Genomic DNA, 18404 nt, shown 5'->3' with positions numbered 1-18404 from the left:
CTGACAGGAGGATGGAGCCAGGAGGGGCTGGGCTCTGCTCCCAAGGAACAAGGGATGGGACAAGAGGAACCGGCCTCAAGCTGCACCAGGGCAGGTTTAGATGGAGCTGAGGAACAATTCCTGCCCCAGAGGGTGCTCAGGCATTGGAACAGGCTGCCCAGGGCAGGGCTGCAGGCACCGTCCCTGCAAGTGTTCACACAGCGTGGAGACGAGGCCTCAGTGCCATGGGTTAGTGGTGGCCTTGGCAGTGATGGGGTAATGGGTGGACTGGATGAGCTTAAAGGGCTTTTCCAGCCTGGTTGATTCTGTGATGCTATGATAGACTCTGCTGACTCTCAGAGCTGCCTGACTGCATGTCTAAAATGATACACATTGAGGCTTCTCTTGTGTTTGGGTGTTGCTTGATGCCTCATTGCAGAGCTTGGAACGCCTTCCCCTCCATGGGGACATCCATTTGGATCTCTTTCCTCCATGCAGACACATCTTTGCAAGACACTTATAGGAACTGAATAGCCCAATGGCTTCTAATGCTCCGTGAAATGCCACTGATCCCACTCAATACATTCAGACATAACAGAGGGTTGGACTAGTGACCATTTCAGCCTCATTGCTCCAGGACAAAAGAACAGCTTTGGAAGCACTGAACAACTTCAGGGTGATATTCCCTACCCAGAACAGTAGCTCCTTGCTTTGGATGCCTCAAGCCAGCAGTGCAGAGGGGTAAGAGCCAGTACCATTCCAGCTCAATGAGAGAGCTGTTTCTCACTGCCCCAATGAGCTTTCAGGCAGGTAAGGAGGAAAGTCAAGTCATAAAGCAGCAGCCACATAACACAGAGCTGACAGACACCAGTCAGAGCCCTGAGCAGTACAACTGGCCTCAGGCAACCCCACCTAGCCCCAGCACCCTTTCCCTTCCACTTGGGCCCTGCACAAGACAGGGTGCCTGGCCCATGCACAGGGAAAGGAGATGGAGAGGACTTCTGGGAGGGGAAGAAGCCCATCCAAAAGGGGCTGTGACTGTTTCCCTGCTGAAATAAGGGAGATGAATTCATCCAGTTTGACAGATACATGAGGGTGGCAATGCTCCCCGGAAATGACATTCCTAATGCCTTTCAAATCTAAACTGCTCACAGCCACAATGCAACCATCTCATTGGCCCTGAGGAGAAGGACTTGGGGGTGTTGGTCAATGAGAAGCTCCCCATGACCCGGCTTCAGTGTGAGCTTGAGCCCAGGACCCCCCCGTGTGCTGGGCTGCACCCCCAGAGCGTGAGCAGCAGCTCAGGGAGGGGATCCTGCCCCTCTGCTGTGCTCTGGGGAGAACCCCCCTGCAGCCCTGATCCAGCTTGGGGGCAGCAGCACAAGAGGGACGTGGAGCTGTTGGAGCGAGTGCAGAGGAGGCCATGGAGATGCTGCGAGGGCTGGAGCAGCTCTGCTCTGGAGCCAGGCTGAGAGAGCTGGGCTGGGGCAGCCTGGAGAAGAGAAGGCTCCTGAAGGGGAGACCTTAGAGCAGCTCCAGTGCCTAAAGGGGCTGCAGGAAAGCTGGAGAGGGGCTTGGGACAAGGGCCTGTAGGGACAGGCCAAGGGGAATGGCTTGAACCTGCCAGAGGGGAGACTGAGATGAGCTCTTAGGCAGAAGCTCTTCCCTGTGAGGGTGCTGAGGCGCTGGCACAGGGTGCCCAGAGAAGCTGTGGCTGCCCCATCCCTGGCAGTGTTCAAGGCCAGGTTGGATACAGGGGCTTGGAGCAAGCTGCTCTAGTGGAAGTGGTCCCTGCCTGTGGCAGGGGTTTGGAACTGAAGGAGCTTAAAGCTCCCTTCCAACACAAACCAGTCTGGGATTCTTTGCCAGCCCCTCTAGTGCTTGGCAGGGTGCATGTTATAACCCTCAGAGGCTGCAAACATGGAGTAATGCACCAGAGCATGTGGTTGGCACAGGTCCCAGTAAGAAAGGCACTTGGACTGTTATTGATTGAAGTGTTTTTTATTGGTGAGAACAGATGAATAAAGGGATAGCATAGATAAGCTCATGTCCCTTCAGATGCTGGGAACCTCAAGATGAGCTATGGCATTGACCTGTGCCCCAACCAGAGTCCAACTGACGCTACACAGTTCAGTGTTACTTGCACATGAAGGGACATTAAGATTGTCTTTGCTGTCTTCTGTTTTCCTTCCCATGTTGTTACCAACAAAAGGCTTTAATTAAGTTTAGGGAGTGAGAGTGCTTTTCTTACAGGGATGTACAACAATCACTTGCTCTGGTACATTACATGAGTGGAGCTCCACATCAATGGGCAGCTCTTCAGCAGTGCAGCACAGCAACAGCTCTTCCAGGCAGTTGATGGGCTGCTGCCAGCTTGCAGTGAGAGGAGGATGTGGCCAGCAGCCAGGATTTACAGCTCTGTATCTACAGGAAGCATCAGATGAGAGAGAGCAACCAACAGCAGCAAAGCCAAACCCAACCCAACCCCAGCTCCCAGCAGAGATGCAGGTGGTGTGCTCCACAGGAGTGAGGTTTATCCCTTGGATTCATCAGGAGAAGTGACAATCACACTGGGAACGTGCTGGAAAAAAGCCTTATCAGATCATACATCACAAGGGAAATTTCCCATTAAAAATGGGTAACTCCAACATCTTCAGAGCTCCTGGAAGCCCCAGCAGTGTTACTATGGGCATTAAGCTGAAGGCAAGCAGCTCAGCTGTCAGTTAACACTTTATAACCAGAAAAGACTGAACTATGAGAATAACAAAGCAGGAAACCAATACTTCAAGCAGGGAAATTCATTCCATTTTGCATCAGTTCAGAATCTGTGCATAATGTTACCACACATAGCAAGAGCTCATTGAAAAGGCCACTTTCCCCCCAGAATGCCCATGGTATAAAACACTTACCAGGTCCTTTTCCTTCAGATTTTCTATTAAATGATCCATTTTATATTGCTCCTTATTTGATATCTCTACTTCATACAGGCTGAAATAAACACCCTGAAAGCAAACTGCAGACAAAAGAAGAGAGAATTGGATGTTGAAATAGTGCCTCTTGCATGGTTTCTGAATAAACAAGTGCTCCTACACCAGGAAGATGCGTGTGCAACTGGTGGAAGCACTGGGGTTTAGCAAGACCTCCTATGCTGGTACATGCAGTCACAGCACAGCCCATTTCCTCTTTAGCCCATCCTTCATAGATCTTTCCTATCTTATCTTTTCTCTCATTTCTATTTAACCAGTGCAGTGTGCTTCAACAGAGTCAGGGAGCCTTTCAGAGGGAAATACCTCATTCTTAACGTGCTTTATTCTCCCCTGCTATGAAGCAATCCCTCTTTCACACTCTGATCCTCAAGGGATGTTAACAAAGGTGTGATCTGGACCCACCGGACCCCTCTGAATTTCACAACAGGATTCTTCTGTTCAAGTATTTCTTCTCTTTCACCAGTGGGTCTTAAGATTGTGGCCCCAGGGCACCTTTAGCAAGTGTTGCTGTGGTCTCCCACAATGTCTATTGCCTCTTCCCAGCACTGTCCAGTGTCCATCTGCACTGTCACCTGAATGCTAACATCACAGAGCAGGGGGGGGCAATACTGCAGCAGCTCACACTTACTTTGGTGCAAGACAGAATCATAGAATCAGCAAGGTTGAAAAAGACCTTTAAGATCATCAAGTCCAGCCATGAACTTGATCAAGTCCGAGATGACATGGGAATACACCTGGACTTTCTGCAAATCACACCAAGAGCTCTTCATGTGCAAGCTCCCCAAGAGGTGGAGTGTGATGGAGAGACATGTAGGGAGATCAGGTTAGAAGGGGTAAGTTTGTCTCCCTGCATTCGCTCTCAGTTACATCCTATTTGGTATCTTGCAGGATGGTAGCCCAGGTCTCAAAACAGGGTCTCCCACCCTGTCCTGCCAAAGATGAAAGAGCTGCTTTGGGAAGAAGACTGTACCACACCAGGAGACCATGTGAAGCATGAAGACACTCCTGTGCTGCTTTTGCCGCCTTTGCCCTTCTCCTCACTTGTCTGCAATCAGTCACACTTGAAGACATGACCCAGCACTACATGGAGCTCTGATCCCCTGGCAATTCTTATGGCACAGCACAAGCGGGTTACTCGCTGTGCTGGCAGGTTTTGCACTCACCTTCATTCCCAGTGTAATTACTTTTCTCAAAGGCAGCCTCTGGTAGCTTTTTCTTCAAGTCAGACAAACCCATGACATGGTTAATGTCCAGGCTGGGAGGCCTGTGGTGATAAAGCAGCAGATGGTGAGACTGAAAGCAGAAAAGGCTCTTGGGATTAAACATAGCAAAGAGTCTTGGTTGTCCTGTCACTAAAACCAGACACAGCAGCTCTGGAGAAGGCTGGAGATGTTTGTGAACACCTCCAAACACTGACACTGGTGGCTGTGTTACTGGCTGTTTCAAGTTTATGCCGCTTGGCTTCCGACTACTGAAGATTGTAAATACCTCTTGGATTTGGATGATGGTTACTCCAGTAGGTGATAGAGCAAGGGGAATGGCTTGAACCTGCCACAGGGGAGACTGAGATGAGCTCTTAGGCAGAAGCTCTTCCCTGTGAGGGTGCTGAGGCGCTGGCACAGGGTGCCCAGAGAAGCTGTGGCTGCCCCATCCCTGGCAGTGTTCAAGGCCAGGTTGGACACAGGGGCTTGGAGCAAGCTGCTCTAGTGGAAGGGGTCCCTGCCTGTGGCAGGAGCTGGAACTGGAGGAGCTTTAAGCTCCCTTCCAACACAAATCACTCTGTGACTCTGTGATTCAACACTGTTTCTATCATGCTGATCTGTAAACACATCTGGCTGATTGTACATCCACCACCAGGAAGCTCACTTCTCACGACGAGAAAAATCCCAAGCAGGAATAACTGATTTGGAATGAACATCCCAAAGCAGTTAACAGAAAAATAAAATGACAAAATACAGCTGCTTCCAGCTGCAGTTTGGGGCCTGAACTCATGTCCTCATCCAGCTGTTGCTGTGACACTGCCCAACACCACTTTCCTGACACTGATGATTGCTCCAATAATGGTGGTACAGCTCCAAGAAGATGCTGATCAATGAAGCGATGGAAAAGCAGAGCCAAAGCTGTTTTTTACAGGTACAGACACCCAAAGATGTAATGCTGCACACTCAATATTGCACAGAGAGAAAAGTGCAACTTACAGCTGGGTTGGGATCTTGGAGCTGTGTGGGGTCCTCAGGGCGATGCTGCACAGACGTTGGCCGTGGATGGAGAGCTGCCCCCTCCATGGACAATACAATGCTACAGGGAAAAGGGAGAAGGGCTCAGAGAAACCAGGACAGGAAAGGAACATTTATAAGCCAAAACCAATCCTCAGTTGCTCTTACCTTTGTGGTTAAGCTCAGGTCTGAAGAAAAAAGAGAGAAAGAAGAACATTTAGCAATGGGCAAAGGAAAAACCAGCCCACAAAAGCAACTGGGTGCTTTGGAACAAGTTGCTTACAGACTCTCTATGGCCAAGACAGGCATTTCCTTCGGCTCCCTGTACTGGCAGGTGATGATGATGTAGGGGCAGATCTGCCTGGGCCGCTCTGCAGTGCTGCCACCAGACACTTCATACACGTAGTACTGGGGTTAGAAGGGAAACATGGATGAGAAGAACAAGGTGAGGAAGGACAACACTGTGTCCCCCTGCAGCCCACAAGTGAGGTGACTGCACAGTCCTGTTGCAAACCCATACCTGGCTCTGCTCAAAGGCCAGGCAGCGACTGGTCTTTGCTGGTAGGTTGCTTCTGCTCATGCCAACGTGGCAGTCATAGCCAGGAGATGGGCAGGTATAGGTGGTTGTGTAATTCTCAGAGATCACCTTCACCTTCCCCTGTACCACAGAATTTACCCAGGAAAAGAGGAATACACATAATTATTAACAGAAACTTCTTTTAAAGACCCCAAAATCCTATTTTTTCCCCCAAAGACTTGCTGACAGCCCCACACTCCTCACCAGTGTGCTGATGTCCTTCAAACATGAGGGCCTGACTAGACCACGTTTGACATGGCAGACAAACCTGCACTGCTCAGGAGGGCAAATGGGAGCAGTGTGGGTTTGGTGCTCTCTATAAAGACCAGGAGCCAGTGAGGAGAGAAGAAAAGGGCCACACATCAGCCCCATGAAGGAATAGAATGGGGCTGTGATCAGAGCCACTTTACTGCTCTCCCAAACCTCCAAAATGCATCAGAATCCAGGGAAAAAGATGATCCTATGGGGAATTTCTGATCTCAGCAATGGAATTTGGAAGGTCCTTTGCTGCTCTTCAGGACACCAGTCAAGCCCACTTGAATCTCTTGCTTTCTATCCTGACACATCCCAACAAGCTCTCAACAGAGCTGATTTTACACCCCACAACAGCCATGGGCTCCTTAAAAACTGCTTGCATTGTAGAGCAGCTTCTAAAAACCATTCCACATATAAAGACAGACTTTCATTTACCTTAATCAGCTTACAAATGACAATATAGCCTGATTTTCCATGATACCAGGGTCTTGGATGGAGACAGTCTGCATGCTTGGATATATAAACCCCTGTGAAGACAAAGCAATGCAAGATCAGGTAAATCATGTGCAGTTTCCATACTACATGAAAACACATCAAGTGCAGGCTTGTTTCTCATAGGAAGGTTTGGTGAAGGGCTTACAGGGTCTGACAGCAGGTGAAGCAGGTATCCTGCTCAACTTGGAGTCATGCAAAGGCACATGAGCAACACACACTACAAAGGCACAAGAGCAGGCCCATAGCATGGCACAGTCCCTCCCAGGTCCCTTCCTTGGCTCTTTATGGCCTTCAGCATCTCAAATGCCAATGGGAACCTTCTACCCCGTGACAAGCCTATTCTGACATGGCTTATTCCCATCCCTTCCCTATGCTGATATATGTATATATCAGGGTGGGGTGTTGGCTCTTCACTGCTATTTTGTGGAGAAGTCCATGGGCAGAAATGGAAGCTACAAAGAGACACACCATAATATTCACCCCAGCCCATCAGGAATAAGACATACACCAGATAAATAACCAGTTCCTGCTTGGTTTTGCAACCCCTGCCATTGACTGTTCAATGAGTAAGTGTCTTGGCCTGCAGAGACTTGCAGGATGGGCACTGGGAGATGTTCTGCTTCTGGCTGAAGGACTTCTGTGAGCAGCACATCCTGCACTGCACATCTTGAGTTTCTACACCTCTGAATAAGAAACACACTGAGAAGGGCTTTGACATGTCACAAGCTGCTCTGCTTACTAACAGGACTATCGGCAGAAGCTCAGCAAATGGACTCTGAAGAGCAAAGCAGTGGAGAAAGCTGTCAAAAAGCCACTTTGGTGACAAGGGTCTGTATTAACAAGGGAGAAAAAGCCTGAAACGGAGAGGTGGAGACACAGTAACATTCCTTGGGGGTGATCCTACCCTCAACTTGTTGAAGAAGCAAAAGGAACACACTGCTGCTTGCATGATCTGAACAAATGCAGTTTCCCATGCAAGAAGCAAAGGATATTCCATGGGTCTTTGCAGTAAATACACGGCAGGACCAGAAGCTTATCTGGGTTTTTGATTTTGGTTTTAAAGGAGTCAATGTCCCCCAGAAGAGGGAACATGTCTCTTGGTTCTGTGCAGGGAACTCTTACCTTTGGCTGGGTCACCAAGTATGGAAATGGAGCTGCTGTTCACACGCAGGCCTGTCTGACACACTTCTTTTGCCTTCAAAAGAAGAAACAGCCTCTTTTACCATCTATTTCCAAAGCTAAGGGACACAGCTGCCAAAATCTGCAGCACAACAGTTGGCAAAATACATGCAAGGGGAAAAGACGCTTCAAGTCAATCACAGGTCATTACAGCCCCAAAACATCTGTGGTAGAAAGGAAATGAAACCCAATGTCCATAGGTAGAACAAACAGGAAGAAAATGTGCTGTTTCAGCTACTAAATGCTTCTATTTATCAAGTGTTGTTACAGAAGAGCTCCATGGGTGCAAAAGCTTAGAGAAATCTGGGGAAAAAAAGCAGATTCAAAGTGTGCAAAGTCCAAATATATATTGACCAAAGAGGGACAAAAGGAGCTGTTTGAACTCATAATGGGCGAGAACTAAAAGCAAACCAGGGAAGCTGTTGTCAGTCCCTTTATAAGCAACATGGGGCACTCATCACACCTAACTCCTGCCTCCTAGAAGTGTCTAGCTTAGACTAGACACTAGCTTAGGCTAGATACTAGCAAGTGTCTAGCTTAGACCAGCCCACAGGGCTTCTCCTCTGAACAACAGGGACATCCAGAGAGCAATTTGGCCCAAGCCTTTGAGATCCCTGCATTAAATGAGGTCCTCCAGAGAGCTCCCTCTTTCCCATGGGCTGTACAAGGAGCTCAGGCACAAGCTGGGCTAAACTTCAAGCAGCAAAAGGCTGAAAGGCTGAGAGCTGGAGAAGAGAAGGCTCCTTAGAGGAGACCTTAGAGCAGCTCCAGTGCCTAAAGGGGCTCCAGGAAAGCTGGAGAGGGGCTTGGGACAGGCACATACAGGCACTTTTGCATCAAACTTAAGCTGAATAAATATTCAGGTTACCTCTTCTTCATTATCAAACAGGAGAAAGGCAAAGGTCTCCTCCAGCTCCTCCTGGCTGTACCCAGCAGCTTCCTTTGCTTGGGCAAAAGCTTTGAGCTGCAGAAGACACAACAACACTTTGCTCTAGTCCATTCATACCAAAGCCAAATGACGTGAGTTCTTGGTGTGAGCACAGTGTGACCCATGCACCTCCAGCCAGGTGCCCACACAGCTTTCCCTCCCCAGAGCATCCTCAAGTACATCCAGTCTCCCACCACCAGGACCCCAATCCATGTGCAGTCAGTCCATCTGTCCCTGCCTCTGTCCCCAGAGAATACATTCAATGTCCTCCATGGGACAGCAGGCACATCCAGTTTTGTGGTGTCACACTGTGCTCATCCCCGGGAAGTCCAGTCTTAATGCACCTTGTCCCTCTTGCCCAGTTGGCTACTGGGGAGCTGGTTTCACTGAGCAGCATGTGGGCCTGTAGAGCATCACATTTAGCAGCCAGATAAAGCCATCAGAAGACAAAATCATCTCAACCATGGAGAAGATGCCTCCAGAAGGGGAGACGCTTGTTGACACTTCTCCCTCTGCTCATCAAAAATAGATGACTAGAGACTATCATGAGACTACAGATCAGAGAGTTTGGCTACAGCCAAATAACACATTGTTCTGATTTCTTTTGTCTGATAATGAAAGCAGAGCACGTTCCCTGGGCAAACAGTGGAGAACACCATGGGAGCAACAGAGCTGGGTGTAGTTCAGGAGGATCTGGGGCTTTAACAGAAGTTGTAGAAATACAAGAACATTTTTAGATAGGGTCAGAAGATGAGAAAAAACCAAACTCATCACAGCTTTGGTTATTTTGGCTTTAGAACTCAGGCAAATCAACAAATTACTTGATACCTGTTTTCCCAGTTTTTTATCCAGCTCCACAGTGATAATCCCAGATTTAGGCAGCCAGAATGTCTATGCTGTATTTAACTCATGACAACAAGCAGTGTGGTCTCCCCAGAGAATGCAGCCTGTCTTCCACACCAGTGCCCCATCCCTGGCAGTGTTCAAGGCCAGGCTGGACACAGGGGCTTGGAGCAAGCTGCTCTAGTGGAAGGGGTCCCTGCCTGTGGCAGGGGTTGGAACTGGGTGAGCTTTAAGGTCCCTTCCAACACAAACCAGTCGCTGATGCTATGATTCTAAGACAGCAGGATGAAAGCGTTTTAGAAGTGATTCTGTACACACTCACTGCAGCTGGAGAAAGAGAAATGGGGTTAAAACTGGTGCCTGCACACGGGTGATGGCAGACAAAAGAAACAGCACCAGGAAATCTGCCTCAGTGTCAATCAGCATAACAATAACATCAAAGCCCTCCAGCCAGGAATCAAACCAGGACTTCAGCCTGCCCTGAAGGCCTTCTCCAGAAGTGCTGCTGAATGACTACCCTGGCTTAAGGGGTCTTTGACTGCTGATCAGATTGGGAAGGAAGTGAAAGAAAGGAAAGAAAAGGCTCCCTTCAGCCAGGAACTGGAGATGCAACTCTGGGAGGCCCCAGGTCAGCCCTATGCTGCAAAAGAAAGACATACCTGCCAATAAACCAGCATTTCCAGGCACTGCAGCTCCCAAAAAACCACCCTCCTTACTCCCCAGTCTTACCTCCCTTAGGAAAACATCATTTTCCACCAGGATTGCTTGGCTGTAAAGAAACCCATTCTGAGATGTGGAGTCCAAGTAGGAGCTCTGCAGCACTGAAACCGCTGTCTGCAATAGGGAACTCGACTCTTCCGACTCTGGATTCAAACCTGGAGTAAAGCAGCAAAACGCAGGTACAAATATTAACTCTGGGCATCCCTAGAGCAATGTGAGGCTCAGCAGAGGCAGCTGAGTGTGATTTACAGCGCTCAGACCTCACTTAACAAGCTCAGAGCTCCACTGAGCAGCTCTGGCTCCCCTCCAGGCATGCAAGCCCCAAGTTTTTGTCTGCAGGTTAAACTACCTTTCAGCAGGAGGAATTCCAGCTCCCAGTTTGCCACTAAGCCCTTTGCAACACAAAAAAAAACCCCAAGAAATCAGTAGGAACTGCCAGAAGCAAAGCCTGGTGGTAAAGCTGAACAGAACAGGGGTTTCTCTTGTGTTAAAGTTACTTAGATTCATTGTGTGCTCTTTTCATGTGAGAGTTGATGTCTAAAATCTCAGTGCACACTCAGTTTCTTGGGGTTATCAGTTTGACTCTAAAGAGCTTCAGGTCTTGAGTGAATGTGGTTTTCAATGCCACAGGAACAAACCTTCCCTCAAAGCCTCAACAGACACAGCCTTCTGAAAGCCCAAACTCTCTCCAGATTAATTCCAAGCATCCCAGTAAAACCACTCCCAACAGCATCTCACCCCGAAGAGGTCCCAAAGCAGTTGACAAATGAAATGTGGAAGGAGAAACAAAGCAAAAAAGCCATTCAGATGTTAAAATCCAAATAGTAAATGAAGTAGCCACTTAGAAACACAAGAAATCCTGGGCTCAGTCCCTGCAGCACATTTAAAAGCCTTTATTGCTATTCATGAGCTATGAGATTCCAAGTTTCAAGCTGTGTTTGCAATACGAACACATTGAGAAAGTTTGTTTCTTCTGGCCCATAAACAGTGATAGGCCAAGGGGAATGGCTTGATCCTGCCCGAGGGGAGACTGAGATGAGCTCTTAGGCAGAAGCTCTTCCCTGTGAGGGTGCTGAGGCGCTGGCACAGGGTGCCCAGAGAAGCTGTGGCTGCCCCATCCCTGGCAGTGCTCAAGGCCAGGTTGGACACAGGGGCTTGGAGCAAGCTGCTCTAGTGGAAGGGGTCCCTGCGTGTGGCAGGCGTTGGGACTGGATGAGCTTTAAGGTCCCTTCCAACACAAACCAGTTTGGGATTCTGTGATCTCCTCCACCAGCCTAAACAAGCCCAGCTCTGACTGCTCCTCATGTCCCCAAAGCACAGGACTGCAATGGGAGCTATTTAATTTCACAGCTACTGCTCCAAACCATCTCACTTTTCAGGGTGAGATGTTCTGCTCCTGACAGCATCTCGCAGCTCTGCATCCTCAAGTTTGGGGTCTTGGAACATGAGAAAGGCCACATCTAAATGTGTGAGCTGGGAGCCAGTTGTTTCCATACTGAATATGTGAGACACCAAGATGATAAAGAGAGATCCTGAAGTTAAACCCCACTGGGCACAGAGCGCATGCTGAGGATATGAGGTGTTAAATCAGCAAAAGCATCGGATATTCGCTATCTTTCAGGGGTGAAAGCCTGCAAGCTCTTGGAAATGCAACAGAGCCAGCAATTTTGCATGTGAAAACTCAACCATTTGCTCCTCCCTGCAAATTCAGCTGCAGGGTACAAATGAAAGTCCAAATGGGGAAAAAACCTATCAAAGTTGCTGCAGTAATAGAGGAATACATGAGATAAACGCTGATAGCAAGGGAGCACACCGTCTCCTTTGCAGCTATTAACACCATTTGCCAATGCTGAAAGTATGAGGAAAGGCTGAGAGAGAGGTGGGATGATGGAGGCATTTGCAGAGATGAGCGAACTGTTGGTAAATGAAAGGGGAAAAGACCTCCCACTAGGGATGGAAAAGATGGAGCAGGTTCTACCATTGGATGTCTGGAGAGCTACTAACAAGAACTAGCATTTTCTGAAGGTGCCACCATGGGATGCTGCAGATGAGTTAAAAAATCAGCTTTATGGGGGTAGAAAAATCAACCTACTGAATGTAAAGATCCCACCTCCTCCTCAGGAAGCTCCTGAGCCACAAACCTGCATGAGCTTTCAGATGAAAGAGTGCTGTACCTTTGTTCATATGCTTTTCCTGACCTATTCCAGGTCACCCCTGGAGGTGATACCAGCCAAGGTGGATCTTTGGTCTTAGCTGGGACAGCCCATTAAATCAGCACCAGGTTTCACCCCTACTCCACCACAAGCAGAGCCAGGCTGACAGAATAAGACAACAGATACCCAGTGCCACATTAGCATGACTATGGTAGGACCCATCTCTCACTCCAAGAGGTGCTTTCATGGACCAGCCCAGCAGCTTAGTGAGTCAATCACCTTGCAACTGCTCCAGGCACTGGAACAGACCATTGATGGTCTTAAAGGTCTTTTCCTACCTTGTCGATTCTATGATTACAAAGGACCTCTCTGCCAGGGATGTTTCCTTGTGTGAGAGTGGTTGCCTCACATGGAGGTTCAAGAGCTCTCATAACTGTGGAACTATTTCCCCCAGAAGAACCAAGCATCCAAATTCCAAGGTAGAAGGGGAAGTTTTGGATGGCACATCTTCCTAACCTTTGAAATTAGCTGTTATAACCTTGTTTATGGAGCTCCATTCTCCTAAATTACTATCTTTAGCCTTAAACCTGGGAGATCTGTCCCTGTTTGGGGTGAGGCAGTATCTTTTGCAGCCTCTTGGTTTGATGTACTTAAAACACTTCCGTAGGGAGACAAGGTGATTGCTGCTAAGCTGGAAAACCTGGATGCTGGAGTGCATTTCAAGTGACCTCTGGCATCAGGCAGCCTAGGAGTGCAGATATCCAGGCTGCAGGAGCTTTTGTAATGCTTCACAACTCAGCATCAGACTGCCAGAATTCATTTAGATCACGTTTAGGAGTCAGGCAATGCAGGGAACCCCTGGCACCAACAGGAGAGCTACCAGAGGACAGGCAATCTACACAGACAGCTCCGGTTGAGCTCTGCCAACACAGATGTAATCTCACAGCAACATCTGAAGGTGCCTGGTTGGTTGAGGAGAAAACATTACGGGTTTCCTTACAGGTAGAGGTTTTGTTCCTACATGGTGTAAAAACAGCCCTGTGTGTAAGAAATGTCAGTAAACGAGGCTGTTTCAACCTGTGCCCAAAATTCCTATGCAGCCCCAGCAAGACCATACCTAATTGCACTGAGACCAGGGAGATGGGCTTGTGTAGCCTGAGGGGAAGAAGCACAGGAGATCCAACTGCAGCCTGCAGCTCCCTGATGGAGAATTACACAGATGATGGAGCCTCTCCTCTGCCACCAGCAGATGGAAAAAGTAAGGGAAAAAACCTGAAGGTGCAGCTTGGGAGGTTCAGATGGGACAAGAGGATGGATTTTCCCCCTTGGAAGGTGATGCAACCTCAGGTCACAGAGGTGGGGGTCCCCAAAAGCCACAGCTGCCCCAATCTGATGTTGGTGGAAAATCTAATTCCAGTAGGAGCCCTACACCAGAGAAACCTTCCAAGTAACATCTCTTAGATTTCATAACCTCTCTCCTGTTGCTTCCTGCTGCTCATGTACTCGAGGATGTGGCTGTTACAGGTTGTCCCTCATTAATTAATTGCAATGGCAGTTGTTGCTGCTGTTCATCTCAGAAGATGCTCCTCAAAAGCCCCATCCTCCTGCAGCTCCCTTCTTCTATCATCTTATACAGGTTGCCCCTGCTGTGAATTCATTGAGCTGCAGGTGTCTGCACTGAGTCTTCCCAAATAAAGCACCAGCACTGGTACTCTGTTAACTGAGAACAGCCCTGAGGAGAAGGACTTGGGGGCATTGGGTGAGGGTCTTGGGCTCTCCATGACCCAGCTTCAGTGTGTGCTTGAGCCCAGAACCCCCCCCCGTGTGCTGGGCTGCACCCCCAGAGCGTGAGCAGCAGCTCAGGGAGGGGATCCTGCCCTTCTGCTGTGCTCTGGGGAGACCCCCCTGCAGCCCTGATCCAGCTCTGCGGCAGCAGCACAAGAGGGACGTGGAGCTGTTGGAGCAAGTGCAGGGGAGGCCATGGAGATGCTGCGAGGGCTGGAGCAGCTCTGCTCTGGAGCCAGGCTGAGAGAGCTGGGCTGGGGCAGCCTGGAGAAGAGAAGGCTCCTGAAGGGGAGACCTTAGAGCAGCTCCAGTGCCTAAAGGGGCTGCAGGAAAGCTGGAGAGGGCTTGGGACAAGGGCCTGTAGGGACAGGCCAAGGGGAATGGCTTGAACCTGCCCGAGGGGAGACTGAGATGAGCTCTTAGGCAGAAGCTCTTCCCTGTGAGGGTGCTGAGGCGCTGGCACAGGGTGCCCAGAGAAGCTGTGGCTGCCCCATCCCTGGCAGTGTTCAAGGCCAGGTTGGACACAGGGGCTTGGAGCAAGCTGCTCCAGTGGAAGGGGTCCCTGCCCGTGGCAGGGGTTGGAACTGGAGGAGCTTTAAGGTCCCTTTCAATTCCAATCACTCTGTGACTCTATTTTAGCACTCAGAGAGCTAAAGATAACCCTTCCTTTCCAAAGCCACCCAGTCAAGTGACTCTCCATGATAGCACAGTAGCTGCAATGGCCTATGACTGTCAGACTTGACCTTGTGGGTGAGTTGCAGACCTGTGCAAAGCAAAATAAAACCCACTGATGACAGCTTTGCCTTTGCCAGGTTATGTTTTGAGGATTCCTTGTGCACAGCCCACAGATGCTACATTGAAACCCACATGTTGAAACCCCACCAACCACACAGCACCTGCACAGCCACATCTAGCCCTTCCAAGAAAGATCAGCCTGATGCCACGTGAGCTGCAGCTCATCTGCTGCATTCTGGAATGCTGAAAACTCAATGCTTGGGATGTCCTGGAGGAAAAGCCCATGCAACATGGAGATATTCAGAGTCTTCCAACACGCAGCCAGCGTTATAAGAGCAACAGCAATAGTTCATGTGCTAAAAAACAACCTCCTTAAGGCAGAGCTCCTCCATTTGGGAATAAAACCAACCTGTTGGCAGCTGGAGAAAGCAGGAAAACAGTTTCCTGCTTGAAATCCTGCAGCTGCATTCCTCCACACTGCTTACTTACTCCTTATGCCTTTAAGCAAGACTGAAAACCTCCCAGGCAGAGACAGAGCATTCCTTAGGCATTGACTGTTGCATTGCTTCTGCTCTCACTACAGATGCTTTCCTCTCAGCACTGACTTTATCTCCTCCACTCTCTTGCTCTGCTTGATATGGCAATAGAGCTCTAAGCACACTCTGTGGACCCTTTGGCTGTGGAAACGACCAAGACACATTCATTGCTTCAAATAAAACCAGAACCAGGTCCAAGTACTAAAATCCCCATGTTCTGACTCCAGACAGCCCTTGGAACTAGCGGGTGGTTATCTCACCATCAAAACAAAACCCCAAACTAAATCTGAAAAGCCAAACCGTGCAAAACCCAGCATTTACCAAAAATGACAAATATTTCATTTCCTTGTCTCAAAGTGATTCTAAGCAAGAATAATCACTTGGTCACTTTGGCAGCTGCCAGAGTGGCCAGCGTATTGTATTTCATGTAATAAAACCAGCCCATTCCACCAAAGCTGTAATTCCACATGCGGTTTGGGTGGCTACAGTGACTTACATAAGCCTTCATCCTAATTCTCCTCCTCTTCCCCTCCTGGCACAGCTGGGGCTGTGTAATGAAGAAACCCAGCAAGCTACAGCAGAAAATACAGTAAAAGAGGCTATTTTTAATGCAGAAAGATTCAGCAATGTGGACTTCTGCACGGCTCCACGAGGACTTCTACCAACACAGCTCCAAGTCGGGTGGGATGTGGATGTTGGGGTGGGTATTTGGGGATGGGGAACACTTCAGCTAGCTCTGCTACCACCAAACCCACCAGCTTTAAGAGGAACACTAAAACCAGACCAAACTGTGTTAAACTCAGTTTCAGCTAGGTCACACAGCCTCTAGTCTAGGCAGGTACTGACACTTCTTACCAGAGCAGAGATGGAAAAGCAGCAAGATGAGGAAGGGACCATGTAGGAGCAGCAGCATCAAAGACAAATTGAAAGCCCCACAGGTGACTGATCTGCTGCCTGATCCCAGAGGTCACTTCAAATATACTCCAGCATTCGGGTTTTCCAGCTTAGCAGCAATCACCTTGTCTCCCTATGGAAGTGTTTTAAATACATCAAGCCAAGAGGCTGGAAAAGATACCACCACACCCCAAACAGGGCCAGAACTGCCAGGTTTAAGGCTAAAGATAGTCATTCAGAATGGAGCTCCATCAGCGTGGTTATAACAGCTAATTGAAAAGGTTAGGGAGCAGAGAGGGAATTTTCTGTTAAAAGGAGTTTGTGATTGCAAAGCAGCAATCTGTGTGAAACCAGACATTTAACTGCGTCTAACAAATCACTCCAAGTGCACATCAGTGCTTTCCAGACTCACCCACAGGACAGCTAGAGCCCTATATTTGCCTCCTTACCCATTACCAGTCTCTTACAAGCACTGGTATCCACTAAGATACATCCACTTTGACCAGACCCTTGGGGCAAAACCATGTGCTTTGTGTTCCAAATCCCATCCCCCAGAGCACAGCGTCACCCAGCACCCACAACGAGCACTGCACGCTGATCCTTCGGGGCTAGACAGGCTTTCCTGCCCGTTCCCTTTGCTCCCTGCAGTAAGGAACGTGTTTTACAACTACTTTTGTGCCATCCACCCTCTTGCTTGCTTCGTCTGTCTCAGATTATCCTCCCTTAAGAAGCGCGGACCTGCAGCTTGGCAAGCGCTGCTCTTATGGACGATCTAGGAGCAGAACATAACAGGACCAGGGCATAAAATTCCACTCTCCTGCCTCTTCTAAAGCCAATTTCCAGCCCTGCAGCTCAATGCTCTTACTCCAACCGGGCAGCAGAAGCTTTCCAGCCTTCACCTCCCCACGCCGGCCCCAGCACATCCCATCTGCTTGCATTTCCACCTCCTGCTCCTGAAGGGCACCTGCATTGAACAGTACGGCTCCCAGAGGACAGACCGAAAGCATGCACAGCCACAAACAGCACGGCTCTCCCAGATGGAATTGCTATGAGGAAAACCCGCTTTGTAACTCTCTCTCAGGGTTGTAGAGTCTGATTCCGTGCTCCAAAATCACCTACTGCCGCAAATGGCAGCTTGGAAAAGCCAACGTGTCCCCCGTCAGCGAGTCGGAATGAGACACAAGAGCTCTTTCTATGTGTCCTAAGGCACCGAGGGGCTCGGGAATGGTGCCTCCAACCAGTGCCTACGAGGAGCGGGCACCCCCATCCAGCTCTATGAGCCGGAAAACCGGCTCGGCCTCTGCCCCTTACACCACGGGTGTGACGGAGCCGCCCTCCCCACATCGCGCTTACCGGTCCCGCCGCCCCGCCGCTCGCCCATGGCTCGCTGCTCGCCGCTCACCCGCCGCCCCGGCCCCCTCAGGCCTCCCGCATGCCGCCCGGCCCGGCCCTCGGCGCGGCTCCGCTCCCGGCGGGTACCCCGGGAGGGCGCGGCGCTACCGGGCCGGGCGGGCGCGCTGCGGGCTGAGGCGATGCGGAGCGGGAGCGGTGCCGGCCGCCGCCATCCGCCAGCCCCAGGAAGTGAATCCGGAGCCGCCGAGGAGGCAGGGCCGGGGCCGGGGGTGGGGGGGAACAGAAAGTGAAAACTGACCCGGAAAGAGAGCGCGGGGCGGCCTTGGCTTCCCCTTCCCTTTCCCCTTCCTCTTCCGGTTGCTTCCTCTTCCCGGTGGTGACCGCTGGGCTTGAGCGGCTCTTCCCTCCTTCCCTCAGTCTTCACCTCCTGCCCTGGGCCTTCCCTCTCAGTGCCCTCCGTTCCTTGTCTGGGACCTTCCCTCAGTCCCTCAACCGCTTCTTTCATCCCTTCACATCATGGCCAGGGCTCCTTTTCTCACCTTGGTCCTTTCCCCTTAGTGCCTTTTCTCAGTCCAGCTTCAACCCTTTTGCTGATTCCTTCACAGCCTTCTCCCATCTGCCCCCTTCCCTCATATCCTCTTTATGTCACCCCTCACATCATGCCCTGGGTCCCTCACCTCAATCCTTCCCCCTCTGTCTTCTCTCAGCCCCTTGTTTTGGACCTTCCATCAGTCCTCCTGCACCCTCTTCCCTGCCTCACTCAATCCAT

General features: G+C 50.0%; 1 protein-coding gene across 1 annotated transcript in view; it reads right to left on the bottom strand.

The window, feature by feature from the left end:
- The window catches only part of TASOR2 (transcription activation suppressor family member 2), a 37111-nt gene extending 19146 nt beyond the window's left edge, over nt 1-17965 (bottom strand). Inside the window, exons 1-11 of the mRNA XM_061346877.1 lie at nt 17636-17965; nt 10189-10334; nt 8557-8652; nt 7632-7704; nt 6450-6541; nt 5703-5840; nt 5466-5590; nt 5351-5370; nt 5165-5264; nt 4130-4230; nt 2889-2992 (exon numbers count right to left, since the gene is read on the bottom strand). Coding sequence (XP_061202861.1) covers nt 2889-2992; nt 4130-4230; nt 5165-5264; nt 5351-5370; nt 5466-5590; nt 5703-5840; nt 6450-6541; nt 7632-7704; nt 8557-8652; nt 10189-10334; nt 17636-17663 — 1023 coding nt within the window. The 5' untranslated portion in view covers nt 17664-17965. The remainder of the gene's footprint in view (nt 1-2888; nt 2993-4129; nt 4231-5164; nt 5265-5350; nt 5371-5465; nt 5591-5702; nt 5841-6449; nt 6542-7631; nt 7705-8556; nt 8653-10188; nt 10335-17635) is intronic.
- Between the last annotated feature and the right edge of the window lie 439 nt (nt 17966-18404).

Source organism: Neopsephotus bourkii, unplaced genomic scaffold, assembly GCF_033783945.1.
Source record: "Neopsephotus bourkii isolate Nb327-2 ecotype Australia unplaced genomic scaffold, CSIRO-AGI_Nbou_v1 NB_281, whole genome shotgun sequence".
In the NCBI taxonomy this organism is placed as follows: Eukaryota; Metazoa; Chordata; class Aves; order Psittaciformes; family Psittacidae; genus Neopsephotus; species Neopsephotus bourkii.
The sequence above is the reverse complement of the archived record's forward strand: the minus strand, read 5'-3'. Positions and strand labels throughout refer to the sequence as shown.